This window comes from Dreissena polymorpha, chromosome 9 (genome assembly GCF_020536995.1).
Source record: "Dreissena polymorpha isolate Duluth1 chromosome 9, UMN_Dpol_1.0, whole genome shotgun sequence".
NCBI classification, from domain to species: domain Eukaryota; kingdom Metazoa; phylum Mollusca; class Bivalvia; order Myida; family Dreissenidae; genus Dreissena; species Dreissena polymorpha.
Genome location: NC_068363.1, coordinates 102,691,946 through 102,708,324, shown reverse-complemented (window position 1 = coordinate 102,708,324; position 16,379 = coordinate 102,691,946). Strand labels below are relative to the sequence as shown.

The 16,379-nt window shown below is 41.8% G+C and overlaps 1 protein-coding gene and 1 long non-coding RNA gene across 4 annotated transcripts in view; one reads left to right on the top strand and one right to left on the bottom strand.

Moving 5' to 3' along the window:
• LOC127844546 (uncharacterized) overlaps window positions 1–16,379 on the top strand; it is a 61,675-nt gene that overhangs the window by 10,066 nt on the left and 35,230 nt on the right. For 2 of the 3 annotated variants that reach the window (XM_052374894.1, XM_052374893.1), the window contains exons 2-3: window positions 1,767–1,903; window positions 2,348–2,414. In XM_052374894.1, the coding sequence (XP_052230854.1) occupies window positions 1,767–1,903; window positions 2,348–2,414 (204 nt within the window). The remainder of the gene's footprint in view (window positions 1–1,766; window positions 1,904–2,347; window positions 2,415–16,379) is intronic. The other variant, XM_052374895.1, reaches the window with a different exon arrangement.
• LOC127844558 (uncharacterized) lies at window positions 121–527 on the bottom strand. Its single transcript, XR_008032803.1, has 2 exons — window positions 348–527; window positions 121–259 (listed from the first exon to the last, which is right to left on the bottom strand). It is a non-coding gene; the product is annotated as an uncharacterized LOC127844558 (long non-coding RNA).

The following is a 16,379-nucleotide window of genomic DNA, read 5'->3' as shown; positions in this document are numbered from 1 at the left end:
GAAATTTCACTAGCCCGAATCAATTTTAACTAGCCCAAATTAAAAGTTATAATTCTGTTACATTTGTAACTATGTTTGTATTGATGAAACATAGAACAATAAAGATTAAACAAATGAACACTTGATTCTGTTTTTATTCACAGTTAATATCTTACAAAAAAATTAACACAAGGTCTCCTGACATCTCCATTCCATCATGGTCATTGTCTGAGTCTCCGACATCCAGGTCTGACATATCATGTATGCTCCTTAAGGTGGCCTGAAAATAAACAATTGTATAACATGATATAAATTTTCCAAACACATATCTGAATAAAGTAAATAAAATGTCAAACTAGCAATAATACCTGTGCATAAGACGTAGCACAAGGAGGCAACTTTCCTGCCCAAACTTCTGAGTATTCTAAATCTAAAACCACATTTGTAGCAGTAGTTCTATTGCCTAAACCACATATGGGTTGTCGCCGATTTTCCGATTGTGCCAGCATCTAAAATGCAGTATAATACACCTTTGAATTTACTGTCAGGATTTGTACCTTGACAGATAAACTTTATCTGTAAAAAACTATACTTGTAAGTTTGTGCATGATATTTAATTGCATTTTTTTTTACATTATGTATGACATGCACATACCAGCAAGTCGGCAATCAAATTTCTCAATACTTGGAGACATCAAAACGAAGCCAAGACTGATAATTTTTCCATGACATTTAGAATTTTCGTTTTGTTGTTCATATTTTGTGTTGCTACCTTCATTCTCATTTTGCTGTTGATGTTTGTTCGATGCGCCCTCAAAATAACACAAAAATACATTAAAATAAACGTATCGCCACAAGTTCTCCACCAAGTTATAATAATTGTTAAAGCGTCTCGCGAGATCGACTTACAACACTTTTCAATAAGCGTCTAATCAATAAGTGCTCAAGGGAAATAACCAATGCAGTCTTGAATAAGCGTCTATATATAGCTATTTCGGACACGTTACTAAGTTCGGACACGAAAAAAAGCACTCGACCCATTGGGCTACCGGCTTAGAATTTTCACCTGACCGACGCAAAAATCACTCTACCCTGTCGACGGTTGAGCTGGTTATGGCCAAGACTGCAATAATGATGAAACTTGACCAGGATGTTTGTCCGGTCAATATCTAGGTCAAGTTTGACATAAGTTAAAGATTGAATGAACCGACTCCTCTCAGGTGAGCGAACTAGGGCCATCTTGGCCCTCTTGTTTGTGTAATTAAGCTACATGTAGTCGTCAATTTTTGTTTGAGCTTTTGTTTGAGCTTTCGCAAATGACACACACATCTTGGCCATGTTAAATGTTAAAAAATCCATAACGTTTGTGAAACTTATTGATAAATTATCACAGTCAGCTGTAATATTTGCTGTTCCTTAGTGTTTCGCAGTTAAATTAACGTTCATGCACACATGCAATAAATGGAATGCAATCAAATTTTATTTGTTTTAAGGAGTTAAATGCTCTACATAGCTTAATCATATCTTAAATATTTAAAAAAAAATGATGAAAATTCTGCATGTTTAACGAACAATGACCTCAACAGTATTCTCAATGTATGGCATGTGTAGTGGGTGATGCCGATTAAGAATATATTACATCATTAAAACGTTTACATGGATTATGTACGATGATATTTTTGAGGACTATTGCTGTTACACAGTAAGACCTTAATTCAAGGTTTATGCAAGAATGTTTCTGTTGTAATTAGCTGTACCTCGAATATATTTTTAAAAATTATTTCCAGGTGTTAATCCATCAATTCGAAAGGTAACCTGGTTCTGTGGGCCGCAACCTTACATGTACGTGATCCTTGGACGTAAGCTCCTGAGGTGCCAACACGGGCCCGACAAAAACAAGAAGCAAAAATTTGAAAAAGCCAAGGTATTTTTATCAAATACTTATCATGGATTTTCCCTTATTAGTTTTCTTTTAAAAACATTAATGGGAAAAAAAATATATAAGGAGATTATTGCATCGCATGTGTTTCTTGGCGCGTGGTAAAAACTTTTGTCCGAAGAACTTAAGTGTGGGCTATGCCTATTCAAAAGCTAAGATTTTATATTTACCAGTATCTGATGTACTCAAATCATATTCAACAGTGTTTGATTCTATTTTATATAGAGAGGAAAAAGGCATGTGGGCTATATTATCTTTATTAATATACCATTGCAACAACAATGTTCTGCAATGGTGAGTGTCAAATCTGAAAATATAACAACTATGATTTCAGGTTTAATGCATTTTACAGGTAATCATGCACATTAATTTGTGGTGAAATGACGGGCACTATACTATAAAATTATTTTCATATTTTTCTTTACACAGACCCGTGAGGACCTGCGCAATGTGGAGTGTGTGGAAAACGATGTTTTTGATTCTGAGAAAGCTACAGGTATGTCAATAGATATCCCGCGCAAAACGCATAGGGATATAGAAATAGTAGGCATGTCCGCCCCTTTCTTTTTCTGAAGGTACTTTCATCCTGTACACTTTGCTTATGGGCACAACTACTTCAACAGGTGCTAACGCGCATAATATGAAGTGATCATGATTGAACTACGTTTATGAATGTTAACCTTTCTTTCAATAAACATGTGTGCATCAACTCATACAGAGCATGTAAATATGAAGCAGTTTTAATAGCTTAATTACGTTACCTGATATCATATGCTATTTACTCCGATAGGATCGTAATTTATCCGGAATTTTTTGTCCGAGGAATCCCACACTTTTTGAGAAACCCGTCAGGTAGGTCAGAGCGGTCACATTAGTGCCGTGTAGCCGCACAACCAAAACGGGACATTACCCAGAATTCACTCTTATTCCGGATGGCGATATACAAAGGCCGACATTTTGTTATAAACTTAATTGTTGCTTCTGTTCCGCTGGATTCTTCTGTTTAACAGAATAGAGAAGTTTTTGTATTGCCTTAAAACATTCTCCGTATATATATCCGTGTATTTCTGTATCGTTTTGTGTAATTGTTTGTTTGTTCAAGGCAAAGTATGCCTCAAACACGTGGCTCATGTGGACACACAAAGGCAGCATGGGACAACCATGGTAGCTGCCTGTCGTGTGCAGGATGTACCCAGGATAACTGCTGCCCTTTCTGTGAGCATTGGTCTGCAGATACCTGGGCCATTAAGCGTCGACCCTACAAGAATCGTGGACGCAACAAGAATAGTTCAGATCAAAGTAGGGAAAGTTCCGTGTCGGGACTTTTCACCACACGATCTTGATCATACTACACCAGTAGCTGCCAGGCATCGGTCCCTACCCCGTGACAACACCGGACAAAATTTGCCCGGTCCGTTCATCGGGAATGACCAGTTGACCGGTCCGGAGACTTCACCGGTCATGCTATGACCGGTCAACCGGTCACTGACCGGTCCGGTCACCGGTCATGCTATGACTGGTCCGGTAACCGGTCATTGACCGATCCGGTCACCGGTCATGCTGTGACCGGTCCGGTCACCGGTCATGCTGTGACCGGTCCGGTCACCAGTCATGCTGTGACCGGTCCGGTCACCGGTCATTGACCGGTCCGGTCACCGGTCTTGTAATGACCGATCCGGTCACCGGGTTTCGGTCTGTGCCACAGACCGTTCCGGTCACCGTAGATGTTGACACTACCTTGTCAGTACTCCACAAAGGTAGACGCAGCCGCGTTTCTACTGTGAGTCACAGACGTAAACGGTAGTGTCTGATGTTTCCGACTACTCCTCCACCTCAAGCTCGTCGTCGTATGACTCATCGTCTACTTCAAATAGCCCTCATCATTACCGGAGGGGACGTCGTTCACGCTCACCGAGTGTTTCTTGGCGTAGATTGCCTGGTATAGAGCGATCACGCCAGCGCTCGGTGAGACGTTCGATCAGGAAACATCATTCCCAGCGCCGCCGAACAGTGTCTCGGCGTCGCAGGGATAAGGGACATAGACCTTCCTTTATTAGGCGTTCTCGGACTCCTAGGTCCCCTAGTCGATCCTTCTCTGAGGAATCTATTGACACCCTTCCACGTGTGTCGGCCTCTATGTTGGCCTCAACACACACTTCAGCCGTTCCTACAACCACTGAGCATAACTTGTATTCAAACACTTGTTTGCATACATATTAGGCTCAAGGTACAGGGGTTAATCTAACCACTTCGGCTGCGTTTTCAGCCCCACGGGTCTCTTCCACATTGCATAGAAGTATACCCCGGGCTGCCGCTACACCATCAAATCAATACTTTGTGGATCCAACAGTCGCCAGGAATCTTTGTCCCTTTTTCGACTGATCCTTTACCAGCGACCTCTGGTATTCAAAGTGAGTCTGCTGACCTGATCTCTGAGAGACCTAACTCACCAGCTATATCTTTGATGGTGCCGGAAAACGATTCTCTCATGATAGTAGCGAATGAATCTATTATTCCTTCTCCTATATCCACCGGTTTCAATCAATCCAATGCTCCCGCAGATGGTTCGGTTGAGGCGGGTTCGGAGTCTAATGAGGCTGAACTTTATTATTTGGCCTCCATCAATCAGGTATACGAACTTATGTTCAATACCTTAGATGAGGACTTCTGCCCCCGCCCTTCCTTGTCTCTCACAGGATCTGCAGTTACCGTTACAGAACAGGTAGCACGCAGACGAGAGCCCGGCAGGATAAGTAAGGCTACTTCCCGAGTGGATCTACGCCTTCCTATTGGCTCTTCCACAATGGCTGTTTTCCAGTCACTTGAACCAGCCAATAAGCCTTCGCCATCTCCATGGAAAGCCCCTAAGGAGCTGACGGAGCCTAAACAGATGGACGGCGGGAAAAGTTATAAGGCCCCGGTACCAGATCCTGCTACCGGTTTGGACCTTTCCAAACTTCCGGTGCCTGATGCTGACATTAGTAAGCTGTCACTTACAATGCCTTCATCATCTACCCATACATCAGTCCCTCTTTCCCTGTTGGAAAATTGGGAGCTGAGAGAACGCCGTTCCATAGGTCTGGCTAACCAGCTAGATCTCATGGCAGCCACAGCCTTAGACTTTGTTTGGGAGCTCTCTGATTCAATCCCAGAGGAGCTCCGGGCCTTGTTGATACATCTTTCACGTACTACGCAGTGTTTATCTCACAATGCTGCGTCTTCTATGTCTGAGATGTTAAGGCTTCGGATAGACCTCATCCTCTCTTCTTTGCCCAATAATTTCCTTTTGGAAACAGGCGTAAACTCCCTTCGAACTGCTCCACTAACAGCAGAGTCTCTTTTCGGAGGGAGGATACAGTCGGCACTTACTGCTGATTGTGAAGATCAGATACATGCCTCCTTAGCTAGGAGCAACTCTGGCCAGCGCCTTGTGGTTTTTAAGGGCCCTGCTTCTAAGCCCCCAGGAGCCCCACCGGCCAAGAACGCTAAAAGGGACAATTTCCCTACTAAGCATCCGTCTGCTCCATGTCAGCCCACTAATAGGCCTCCTTTTCAAAACAGAACAACTTCCTATCGGAAGCCTTCTGCAAAACAAAATTGGAGTAAGGGCAAACCCAATGCGGACAAGAAGTCATTTAATCCTTCTTCCGGCAAGGGTGGACCTCCTAAAGGTCAGCCCTAGGTCATACCCCTTTCTACCGCCACAACCTCTGATGCCGGAGGTACCAGTCGGGGCCAGACTTATGCACTTCGCAAATCGATGGCTCCAAATAACTTCGGACGCGTGGGTTCATTCTCTTGTCACACAAGGCCTCACTTTTCAATTCGAATAAAGGCCCCCACTCTCTCGCGTCCCAATAGATCTGGTATCTCCGCATCCACAACTTCCAGACTCCATTCTCGGACTCCTGAAAAAACAGGCGGTAGAAAGTGTTCACGACCCTTGTTCTCCAGGATTTTACAGTCGCCTTTTCCTTGTTCAAAAGAAAAGCGGCTCCTGGAGACCAGTCATGACTTAAAAGTGTTCAACACGTTTCTAGTCAAACCTACTTTCAAGATGGAGACTCCTGCCTTCATTCGGCGCTCCATCAAACCCATGCAATGGGGGGTTTCCTTGGACCTGGAAGATGCATACTTCCATGTTCCTATCCATCCCAACTACCGGAAGTACCTGCGCTTCTCCTTTCGAGGCCAGGTCTACCAGTTTCGGGCGATGCCCTTTGGATTGGCCACGGCTCCACGAGTTTTCACCAAACTCATGGCCGCAGTGAGCGCACACCTCCGATTACACGGGGTTCAACTGCTTCAGTATTTCGACGATTGGCTCTTACACCAGCTCGATCGTCAACTGCTTCTGCTACACCTAGAGTTCTCTTGGAAGGAGCTCCTCTCTTTAGGACTCCTTCTCAATGTAGCCAAGTCAGACCTCATTCCTTCTCAGGATTTCATATTCGTGGGAATGAATTTTCTGACCCACATCAATCGGGTCAGGGTCTCACCGCAACGTCAGATGGGTGCTGTCCCAATCTCATATCACAGCTCAAGATTTCCTCTCACTCAACGGTATCCTGAGCTCTGTAGCAGACTTCGTGCAGTTGGGACGTCTCTTCCTACGTCCTCTTCAGCACTATCTCTCAGCTCGATGGAAATGGTCTCCAGACAATCTGCTTACACAGATTCCCATCCTTCCGTCCTTAGTCCCCCACCTTCAATGGTGGCTAGACGAGGAGACCCTGTTGGCAGGAGTACCGCTTCTTCCCCCGCAACCGTCTTAACATCTCATAACGGATGCGAGCATGGAAGGTTGGGGCGCTCACCTGGAACCCCGCAGCCTGACATTATCAGGATTGTGGTCTCCTCAGGAGTCTCTCCTGCACATAAACAATCTCGAAATGCGAGCAGTCTTTCTAGCTGTTTCTCAATTCCAATCACATCTTCGGGACTCCTGTGTGATGGTATCGACAGACAACACATCAGTCGTGGCTTACATCCAGAAACAGGGCGGGACACACTCTCACTCCCTGTATCTGGAAACAATGAAATTACTTGTTCTTTGCAAGAGCCTAAACGTCTCTCTCTTGTCCAAACACATACCAGGTCGTCTCAATGCCCTGGCGGACGGTTTGTCTCGCAAACACCAGTTACTTCCATCGGAGTGGACACTTCGTCAGGAAGTGGCCAATCAGATATTCCTCACATTTGGTTATCCACTGGTCGACCTGTTTGCGACCAGAGACAACCACAGACTTCCTCTGTATGTGAGTCCAGTGTACGAACCAGCAGCGTGGGCGGTAGACGCGCTTTCGTTCGATTGGGATCAACTGGACGCTTACGCTTATCCCCCACCCATTCTAATTCCCCAAATCTTAGGGAAAATCAGGGTGAGCTCTTGCCGGATCCTCCTGATAGCCCCTTGGTGGCCCAGGAGATCCTGGTTCAACGACCTTCTCGGTCTCCTGTGCGAATTTCCCAGGGAACTCCCGCACAGGTCATATCTCCTATCTCAGAGAGGCAGACTTCACATGGATCCAGACATGTTCCACTTACACGTCTGGCCGTTATCAGGCAATCCCTGCAGAAGAAACGCTTTTCTGTCAGGGCTTCAACGCTCGTTGCATCTGCAAGGAGAAAGTCCACCAGAGCAGTCTATGATGCTCGCTGGAAGCTCTTCTCTAATTGGTGTGTTCGAGGGAAAATTGATCCCCTCAATCCCTCTGCTAGACGCATAGCGGATTTTCTAATCTATCTCTTTGATGATAAGAAACTTTCTCTTAGCTCCATCAAAGGATACAGATATTTGCTTTCGCATACCTTGGCTTTTCGTAAGTCATCACAAGTCTGTGCTGACCCAGCCATTTCGGAACTGATCCGAGCCATGGAACTTAAATGTCCTGTGTCTCGTTCTCTTACCCCCAAATGGGATTTGGCTTGTGTTCTTGGATCCCTTATTAAAGCTCCCTATGAACCCCTTAATCAGGCTTCTTTACAGTTCCTAACCTGGAAGACCGTTTTCCTTCTTACCATGGCTTCATCCAAACGTAGAAGTGAAATTCATGCTTTTTCTATCGAAGAAAGCCATCTTCGTTTTGATTCCTCCGATGGCTCTGTCACCTTGTTGTGTCAGCCAGGAATCCTTGCTAAAAATCAACTCCCCTCTATGGCTTCTAAACCCTTCAAGGTTCCAAGTCTTTCTAGAACTTGTGGTAATGAAGATGAAGATAGACTCCTCTGCCCTGTCAGGTCTTTGAAGTTCTATCTTAGTAGAGTTAAGTCTATTCGAGGTTCTCGTAAGAGACTCTTCATTCCCTTAAAAGGGGGGGGCGATGTGTCTGCGGCTTCTATTTCCCGTTGGGTAGCCTCGACTATAAAAAGGGCTTACTCTTCTCTTTCTTCAAGGGATTCATCCCTTTTTAAGATTAGACCGCATGAATTACGAGCAATGTCGGCTTCGTGGGCATATATTAATCATACCCCACTCTCTGACGTGCTTCAAGCTGCTTTCTGGAGGAATCAGACTACTTTTTCATCTTTTTATCTTTGTTCTCTGGAGTGCCAACAGGACAACTTGTATTTGTTGGGCCCCCTTGTGGTTGCACAAACGGTAGTATCTTCTACGGCATAGGTATATTACGCTTATCCGTGAATTAAGTTAATACCGTAATAACGAAGATTAGCTGAGAACCCGAGATATGGGTTCCGCTGTGATGGGGAGATTTTCGCGAACCTTCCCGCCTCAGCTGCAAATTCAGCATATGATATCAGGTAACGTAATTAAGCTATTAAAACAAATTTTTCTAGTAAAATTCATTTTAATTAGTGATTACTTACCTGATATCGGTAAGTCCCACCTCCCACCCCGCTCTTCGTCTAATATTTCATATTTTTTATTGGAATAAGAGTGGATTCTGGGTAATGTCCCGTTTTGGTTGTGCGGCTACACGGCACTAATGTGACCGCTCTGACCTACCTGACGGGTTTCTCAAAAAGTGTGGGATTCCTCGGACAAAAAATTCCGGATAAATTACGATCCTATCGGAGTAAATAGCATATGATATCAGGTAAGTAATTACTAATTAAAATGAATTTTACTAGAAAATTTTTTTTTAATGACATAAATACATTACCTGCTTTCTATTAGCTTTCTCCTTTCCAAGGGGAATTACCACCCATCCGGAAAATTAACTGGGAATGGGCCACCTCCATACTGTAATACAGGGCCAGGTTAAACATAGTGCAATGCAACTGGGGGAAAACCAGTAACCAACCCTCAATATTCTTTCTGGATCGACCAGGTGTAGACATGCATTTTACAGGGATTTGAATTGAAAATGGTTTTTCGATTTATTTCACTTGGTTGAATGGGGTTTTGAATAGATTGTGTTTTATTATTCTACTATTCATTCGGAATAATTTATGTGGTTTTAATGGACTTTTGTTTGATTTAAAGGTAGGTAAGTCATGCTTGCTTTTATTGAACAATTGTTTATTTCTACCATGCTGGGTGTTTTTGGCGCAAACAAGCACGTGCAAAATGTGTTCTTCTAATGTGTTACGAGATCATACAACTAATTCATTGACAGATTTTTTATCAAATGCCATTGCGTGCAATATGATTTTAACGTTCCATATGACAATCTAAATAATAGTCATATTAACTTTCATCTGTTTTGAATTAAACTTTTGTTTAATTTATGATCTACCTCAGTGGTATTATACATACAATTGACTTTCTCTTTTTAGCTCACCTGATTGCTCAGGTGAGCTTGTGTGACCGGTCTTTGTCCGTCGTCCGTCCACATTTGTTCGTAAACACTCTAGAGGCCACATTTATTGTCCAATCTTCATGAAACTTGGTCAGAAGCTTCGTCCCAATGAAATCTTGGTTGAGTTCGAAACTGTGTTGTGCCGGGTCAAAAACTAGGTCACTAGGTCAAAAAAAGAAAAACACTGAAGAAGTCACATTTCATGCCCAATCTTCATGTAACTTTGTCAAAATGTTTGTCTTAATGATATGTTGGTTGAGTTTAAAAGTGGTTCCGGTCTGTTGAAAAACATGTCTGCCAGTGGGCGGGGCAGTTTTCCTTATTTGGTTATAGAGAAACTTTGAAAACACTCAAGAAGTCACAATTTTTGCCCAATCATCATGAAAGTTAGTCAAAAAATTGGTTTTATTGATTTCTCGGACGAGTTTGAAAATGGTCCAGATCGGTGAAAAAACATGGCAGATGTGAAAAGATATGATCACTCTAGAAGTCACATTTTTGGTCCAATTTTCATGAAATTTGGTCAAAACATTTGTTTCCTTGATATGAGAGTTGAGTTGGCGGTGCATTTTTTTTCTATACAGTGCACTCCACGCGTTTTCCCCAATTTCCCTCCATACGCCGCATGCAGTAACGCAGAGGGAGATTAGGAAAATTTCGTGATACGCGGCGTTTGCATGATTTGAGATGCCGCGTTGAACGATCTGCAAAATCGATTAGCCAACGTGGCGGCCCTCGGCATTGGCAACGCTGGGAAACTCCGTGTTTTATGAGATAACGATCAATTTAAGTTTGTCTGACTTCCTGATTTTCAAATAAAATTACATTTATTAGAAGTACATATATATATATATTTATTTATATATATAATATACCATTAAAAAAAAACAACCAAGATAGATCGATCCCCATGTGGTTGTAGGAGTAGTTGTATAGAAAGCTCGTTGATTTACGACAAACAAAACGTAGTCTTTAAACTGATACTTACCAATTAATATAATCACAGTTTGCAACATTGTTTTTATTTTGATAATTTAATCCAAAGTTTTCATGTTGGCAGGTGTTTTTTCTATACTGAACAGGTAAACAAATGACCGAGGACCCTATTTAAAGTTCCAGAACTCTGTGTGAATTGACAGTTCGACGTTATCAAAGGAAAGCCACTTCCTGTCTGAATGCATAACTTACTCAAGTAAACACATTCAACGAATGCATAAGGAATGGTTTTAATTGTCGGAACAAAGTCAATTTACTGCTCACTAAAGCATTAATTTTCTCTTCATAGGTAGGTTATTCCATTGATTGCTAAAAGAAGGTGGTAACTATTGAGTTGAGAGTTGCATTAAATATTCACAGTTGTGTTCTAGTTGTGTCGACATTCAAAACAATGTTTACCAGGAATTATGGACCAAATCGGCAGAGTGACATTCACACATGTTAATCCCTTTTGTCAAAACAACATATAACGCCAAACACTTTTTCCAGTTCTGTCCAGATGTTCTCTTTAATCAGTATACAGTACAATAACTGTTTCAAAAATTACTATACTAAAATACTGTAACGATAAAGATATTTGAAATTAAATTAATTTGGAGGAAATAAAAAATTATTTGCGATATAATTGTGTTAAAAAATACCAAAGAAACTTTTAACTGAAATCAACAGAATTCAGTGTTCTCTGCACTACAAAGTTTGTATCAAAAAATCAATACACGCACACTTTCCACGCTTTTCACGCATAAACCTTGAACTTGTACATTGTAGCATATTTTTTGCGCGCTTTTGTCGGGCAATATACATGATGACTGTATATTGGAAGCATTTGTAAACGTCGTGTTAACATTAAAAATCGGAAGCAAGTTTCGGATTACAAACAATTATTCTTATTTGGAAATTAAACGGAACATTTATTCTGGTGTTATATGTGTAATGATTTATTTATAAATATTAATTGGTCAAAACGCTTACTGTGTTGTATATTCATTCATATTGTCGACGTACATTTGAATAAAAACATATATGAATTGTTTATACAATTATCTTTATTTTTATAAGCCACAGTATTTAAACAATTTTTAATGACACTGCTTTTATTTTTTGGCATGCCCAGTAGCACACTTCTAACGCGGTGTTGCGCGGCAGTCGCTGATAAGAATGGAAATTGACTGCATTTACCGACTAGGCTAAAGTAATACATGCCGCAGGTATAGCGAACTCGGTGGAATGCCGCGTTTTACCTCACTTTCAAACACTCTCTAGCAGGAATAAAAACGCGGAGTGGAGTGTACTGTATGTATATAGTGAAAACATGTAAACACTCTAGAAGTCACATTTTTGGCCCATTTTTCATGAAAATTGGTCAGAACATTTGTTTCCTTGATATGAGATTGAGTTCGAAAATGGTTCCGGTCAGTTGAATAACATGGCTGCTGGGGAGGGGGGGGGGGCAGTTTTCCTTATTTGGCTATAGAGAAACTTTGTAAACACTCAAGAAGTCACATTTTTGGCCCAATTTTCATGAAAATTGGTCAGAACATTTGTTTCCTTGATATGAGAGTTGAGTTTGAAAATGGTTCCGGTCAGTTGAATAACATGGCTGCCGGGGGGCAGTTTTCCTTATTTGGCTATAGAGAAACCTTGTAAACACTCTAGAAGTCACAATTTTTGCCCTATCATCATGAAAGTTGGTCAAAACATTGGTTTTATTGATATCTCGGACGAGTTCGAAAATGTTCCAGATAGGTAAAAAACATGGGGCAGGGCATTTTTCTCTATATGTATATAGTAAAAACATGTGAACACTCTAGAAGTCACATTTTTGGGCCAATTTTCATGAAATTTGGTCAAAACAATTGTTTCCTTGATATGAGAGTTGAGTTAAAAAATGGTTCCGGTCAGTTGAATAACATGGCTGCCGGGGGGGGGGGGCAGTTTTCTTATATTTAAACATAGTTAAAAAAAGCTTGTGAACACTCTAGAAGTCACATTCTTTGCCCAATCATCATGAAACTTGGTGAAAAGATTGGTTTTATATATATCACATTATTAATGCCATTATTATTGCCCTTAGATTGTCAAAATTTTCATTATTTTATACAAAATCCTTGTAAACACTCTAGAGGTCACAATTTTGTTTCAGATTTTATGAATCTTAGTCATAATATTTATTTTTGTAAGCAAAGTTTGATGTTTGGAAAGGGGGGTCAACTCAAAATATAGGTCACCAGGTCAAATCTTACAAAAACAAAAACACTCCATATGCTAGGCAAGATGGCAACAGTACAGCGTTTATTGAGTTAAACAGTCGCTCAACATTAGGACCATATGGCGACCCCCGTGCGCCGGTCTTTGCCCGAGGGCATTTGTCAGGGACATCGACCAATATCTGACCATATGGCAGCCGCCATACTTGGTCATTATCCGGTGATAACACTGGTCATGATATGACTGGTACGTCACCGGGTACCGGACCGGTCATCGGGGACAGGTCCGGTCACCGTTCATCTACCACCGACCAGTCACCGGGGACCGGTCAAAGCCACCGGTCAACAGGGACTAGTCCGATTAAAGGCACCGGTCGCCCTGGACCGGTCCGGTCACACCGGTCACCATGGACCGGTCCAGTCAACTGGTACCAGGTACCTGTCACCATGGACCGGTCCGGGCACCGGTCATGGCAAGGGTCAGAAGAAGAAGTCCTTCATCTTCATCTGACTATTCTTCTCTTTGGTCGAAAGACTCATCATCATCAACGACCTGCCACCATAGATACAATAGGATAGTCATTCATTGAGCATAACAGGATAGACATCAAACACACCTCTCCTTCATTAAGCAGTTAACGACGTCGATACACTAGTAAGCGCTCAACGTCAACACTCATGGGGACACTATTTTAGGAGACCTTATTTCCAGCGTAGCTGAACAACATTTCGGCATCGCAGGTATATAGGACGTCACCAATCCTCACGTAGGCCTTAACGTACCAACTGGTCATAATAACAGTTCCCATTTTATTCCTTTACGGAATATCATGTCTCCATTCCATGTGTGTTGGTTCCTTAATGGCATCCATACGTATTGAAGTCACCTAACCTTATTTGTATACAAATACTAGTTTGTTTTACTTTCAGACTTCGGGATTAGGTGTTCATCTCTCCACTACCACTACATTGGACACTTTGTGTCTATCAATACTGATAATCTACAGTTGTTTTCCGGTTTACATTATCAGTTAGATAACTTCATGGATGGTCATTCTTTTGCACCAGATATTTCCATTATGATGAAGTCATATTATGACCGGTCCGGTCCAATCACCAGACATCGGTCACCAGTCACAGGTCATATCACCGGCCACTGGTCACCGGTCAGAATAAGTAGTCGTTCATCATCATCGGATTATTCTTCCTGCTCTTTATCATCATCAAATGACTTCGTCGTCTGCTTTAATGATGTCTCATCGCCATCGGTATGGACTTTTGACACGCTCTTCTTTGTCGAGCAGTTTCTTGGCATTGATGTCAGACCATATGGATTCCACCATATTTAGGTTATTAACCGGTAACGTCACCAGTCATATATGGACTGGTTGGTTCACCTGGCTATAGTTACCGGTCATTGACCGGTCCGGTTCTGTCACCAGTTACCAATCACCGGTATTACACTGTGTTTTCATCGGTCTTATTTTGTAGCCCACGGGTATCTTCTATATTACCTAGTTGTATACCTATGGCTATGATTCTATTGAATCCAATATTTTATGGATTCAACAATCACCATGACATTTTGTGCTTTTCAATACTGATGTTCTACTGGCGACAGTTGGTTTTCAAATCATCTCCGTTGACTTTGTCTATGCTTGATTGTTCTTCTCAGCTAATCCATTCTAGTGCTGGATATGAACTTCTAATATTAGAAGATATGAAATACATCTATCTGTTATTTCTACTTCTATCTCAGCCAGCTACATGCAGAATATTGGTCTTGCAGATGGTTGGGCTGAAGCGGGCTCGGAATCTAACATTGAGGTCGAACATTAAACTATTGACCTCTATTAATCAAGTCTATAATTTATGTTCGAGACCCTAAGGTTGAATTTTTGCAGTCACTGTTACGCAACAGTTGGGATACAAACGTGACTAGCAGGATTAGCATGACAACATTTTGTGTCGACTTCTGCTTTTCTATTGCTTCTACGACGGTGCATGTTCCAAGTTACTGGAATCAACAATAGTTCTGCTCCATCGTCATTGAAGTCCCTTAGGACTTGATAAATGGCAGTAAAAGCTACTAGTCTCCTGTACCTGACCTTACTAACAATTTGGATTTGTTTCCAAACTGTCGGGTCAGATTTCTGACATTATCATATTTTCGCTTCCTATGCCAGTTATTTCTACTACTATCTCAGTTATTTACTCCATGTTGGAGAATTGATAACTGAGAGAGGGCTGATACATAGCATCGCCTATCAACTTTACCGCATGGGGGCCACAGTCTTGTAGATGACTTGGGATCTGGAGGGACGTCATCTGCTTTTTCATCTTCAACATTCCCTTGTTAGAGACATATTTATTAGAAAGAACAACTTTTCACTTTTAAAGTGCTTCTTTTATAACACTTCTGGCCCTAACAGACTGTCTTCCTATAACTGCTCATATTCCTATCGGAATTCGTCTGGTTAGGATTCTTGAAATAAAGCCTTTAACCAAGCCAGATTTGAAGACTTTCAAGCCTTCTAACGGCAAGGGTGGACCACCCTAAGGTTACACCTAGGGTTTTCAACTATTCTGCCGATGTCGGAGGTACCTCTTTCAGTCATATTCCCGTACTTCGCAAATTGATGACTTCACAACCTTTATTTTCCAGGATTTTAAAGGTGCCTTTTATTGGTTCAAGAAAGAGGCTACTGTAGATAGGTCATAGACTGAAAAGTGTTCAGCACTTTACTATTCTACCAACTTTCAAGTCTGTTGTGAGTGGGAAAGTAAGTTCGGCTTGCCATGATTTCTTTCCCCAACCATCCTTGAATAATGGTTCTGGCCAACAGTCAGTATTTACTGGTCTGTTCACCAGTCTTTCTGCCTGAGACGTCTTTTCTTACGTCTGTTCCAACTTTATTTAAGTTTATTTTGCTCCCCAACAAAAATTTGGGGAGAGCATGTATTCGCCGCTTCGTCTGTCCGTCCATCCGTCCGTGTGTCAGTCCGTGCACAATTTTTGTCCGGGCTATTACTCAGCAACTAATGACGGTAATTCAATGAAACTTAATGGGAAGCGTCACTACCAAGAGGAGATGTGCATATTATCAGCGGGTTCTGGTCGGATGATTTTTCACAGAGTTATAGCCCTTTGAAATTTTCCATTAACTGTACATATAGTGCAATTCTTGTCCAGGCTATTTCTCAGCAACTAATGACCTGAATTCAATGAAACTTTATGGGAAGCTTCACTACCAAGAGGAGATGTGCATATTATCATCGGGTTCTGGTCGGATGATTTTTCACAGAGTTATGGCCCTTTGAAATTTTCTATTAACTGTACATATAGTGCAATTCTTGTCCGGCCTTTTTCTCAGCAACTAACGACCGGATTTCAATGAAACTTTATGGGAAGCTTCACTACCAAGAAGAGATGTGCATATTATCAGCGGGTTCTGAATGGATGATTTTTCACAGAGTTATGGCCCTTTGAAATTT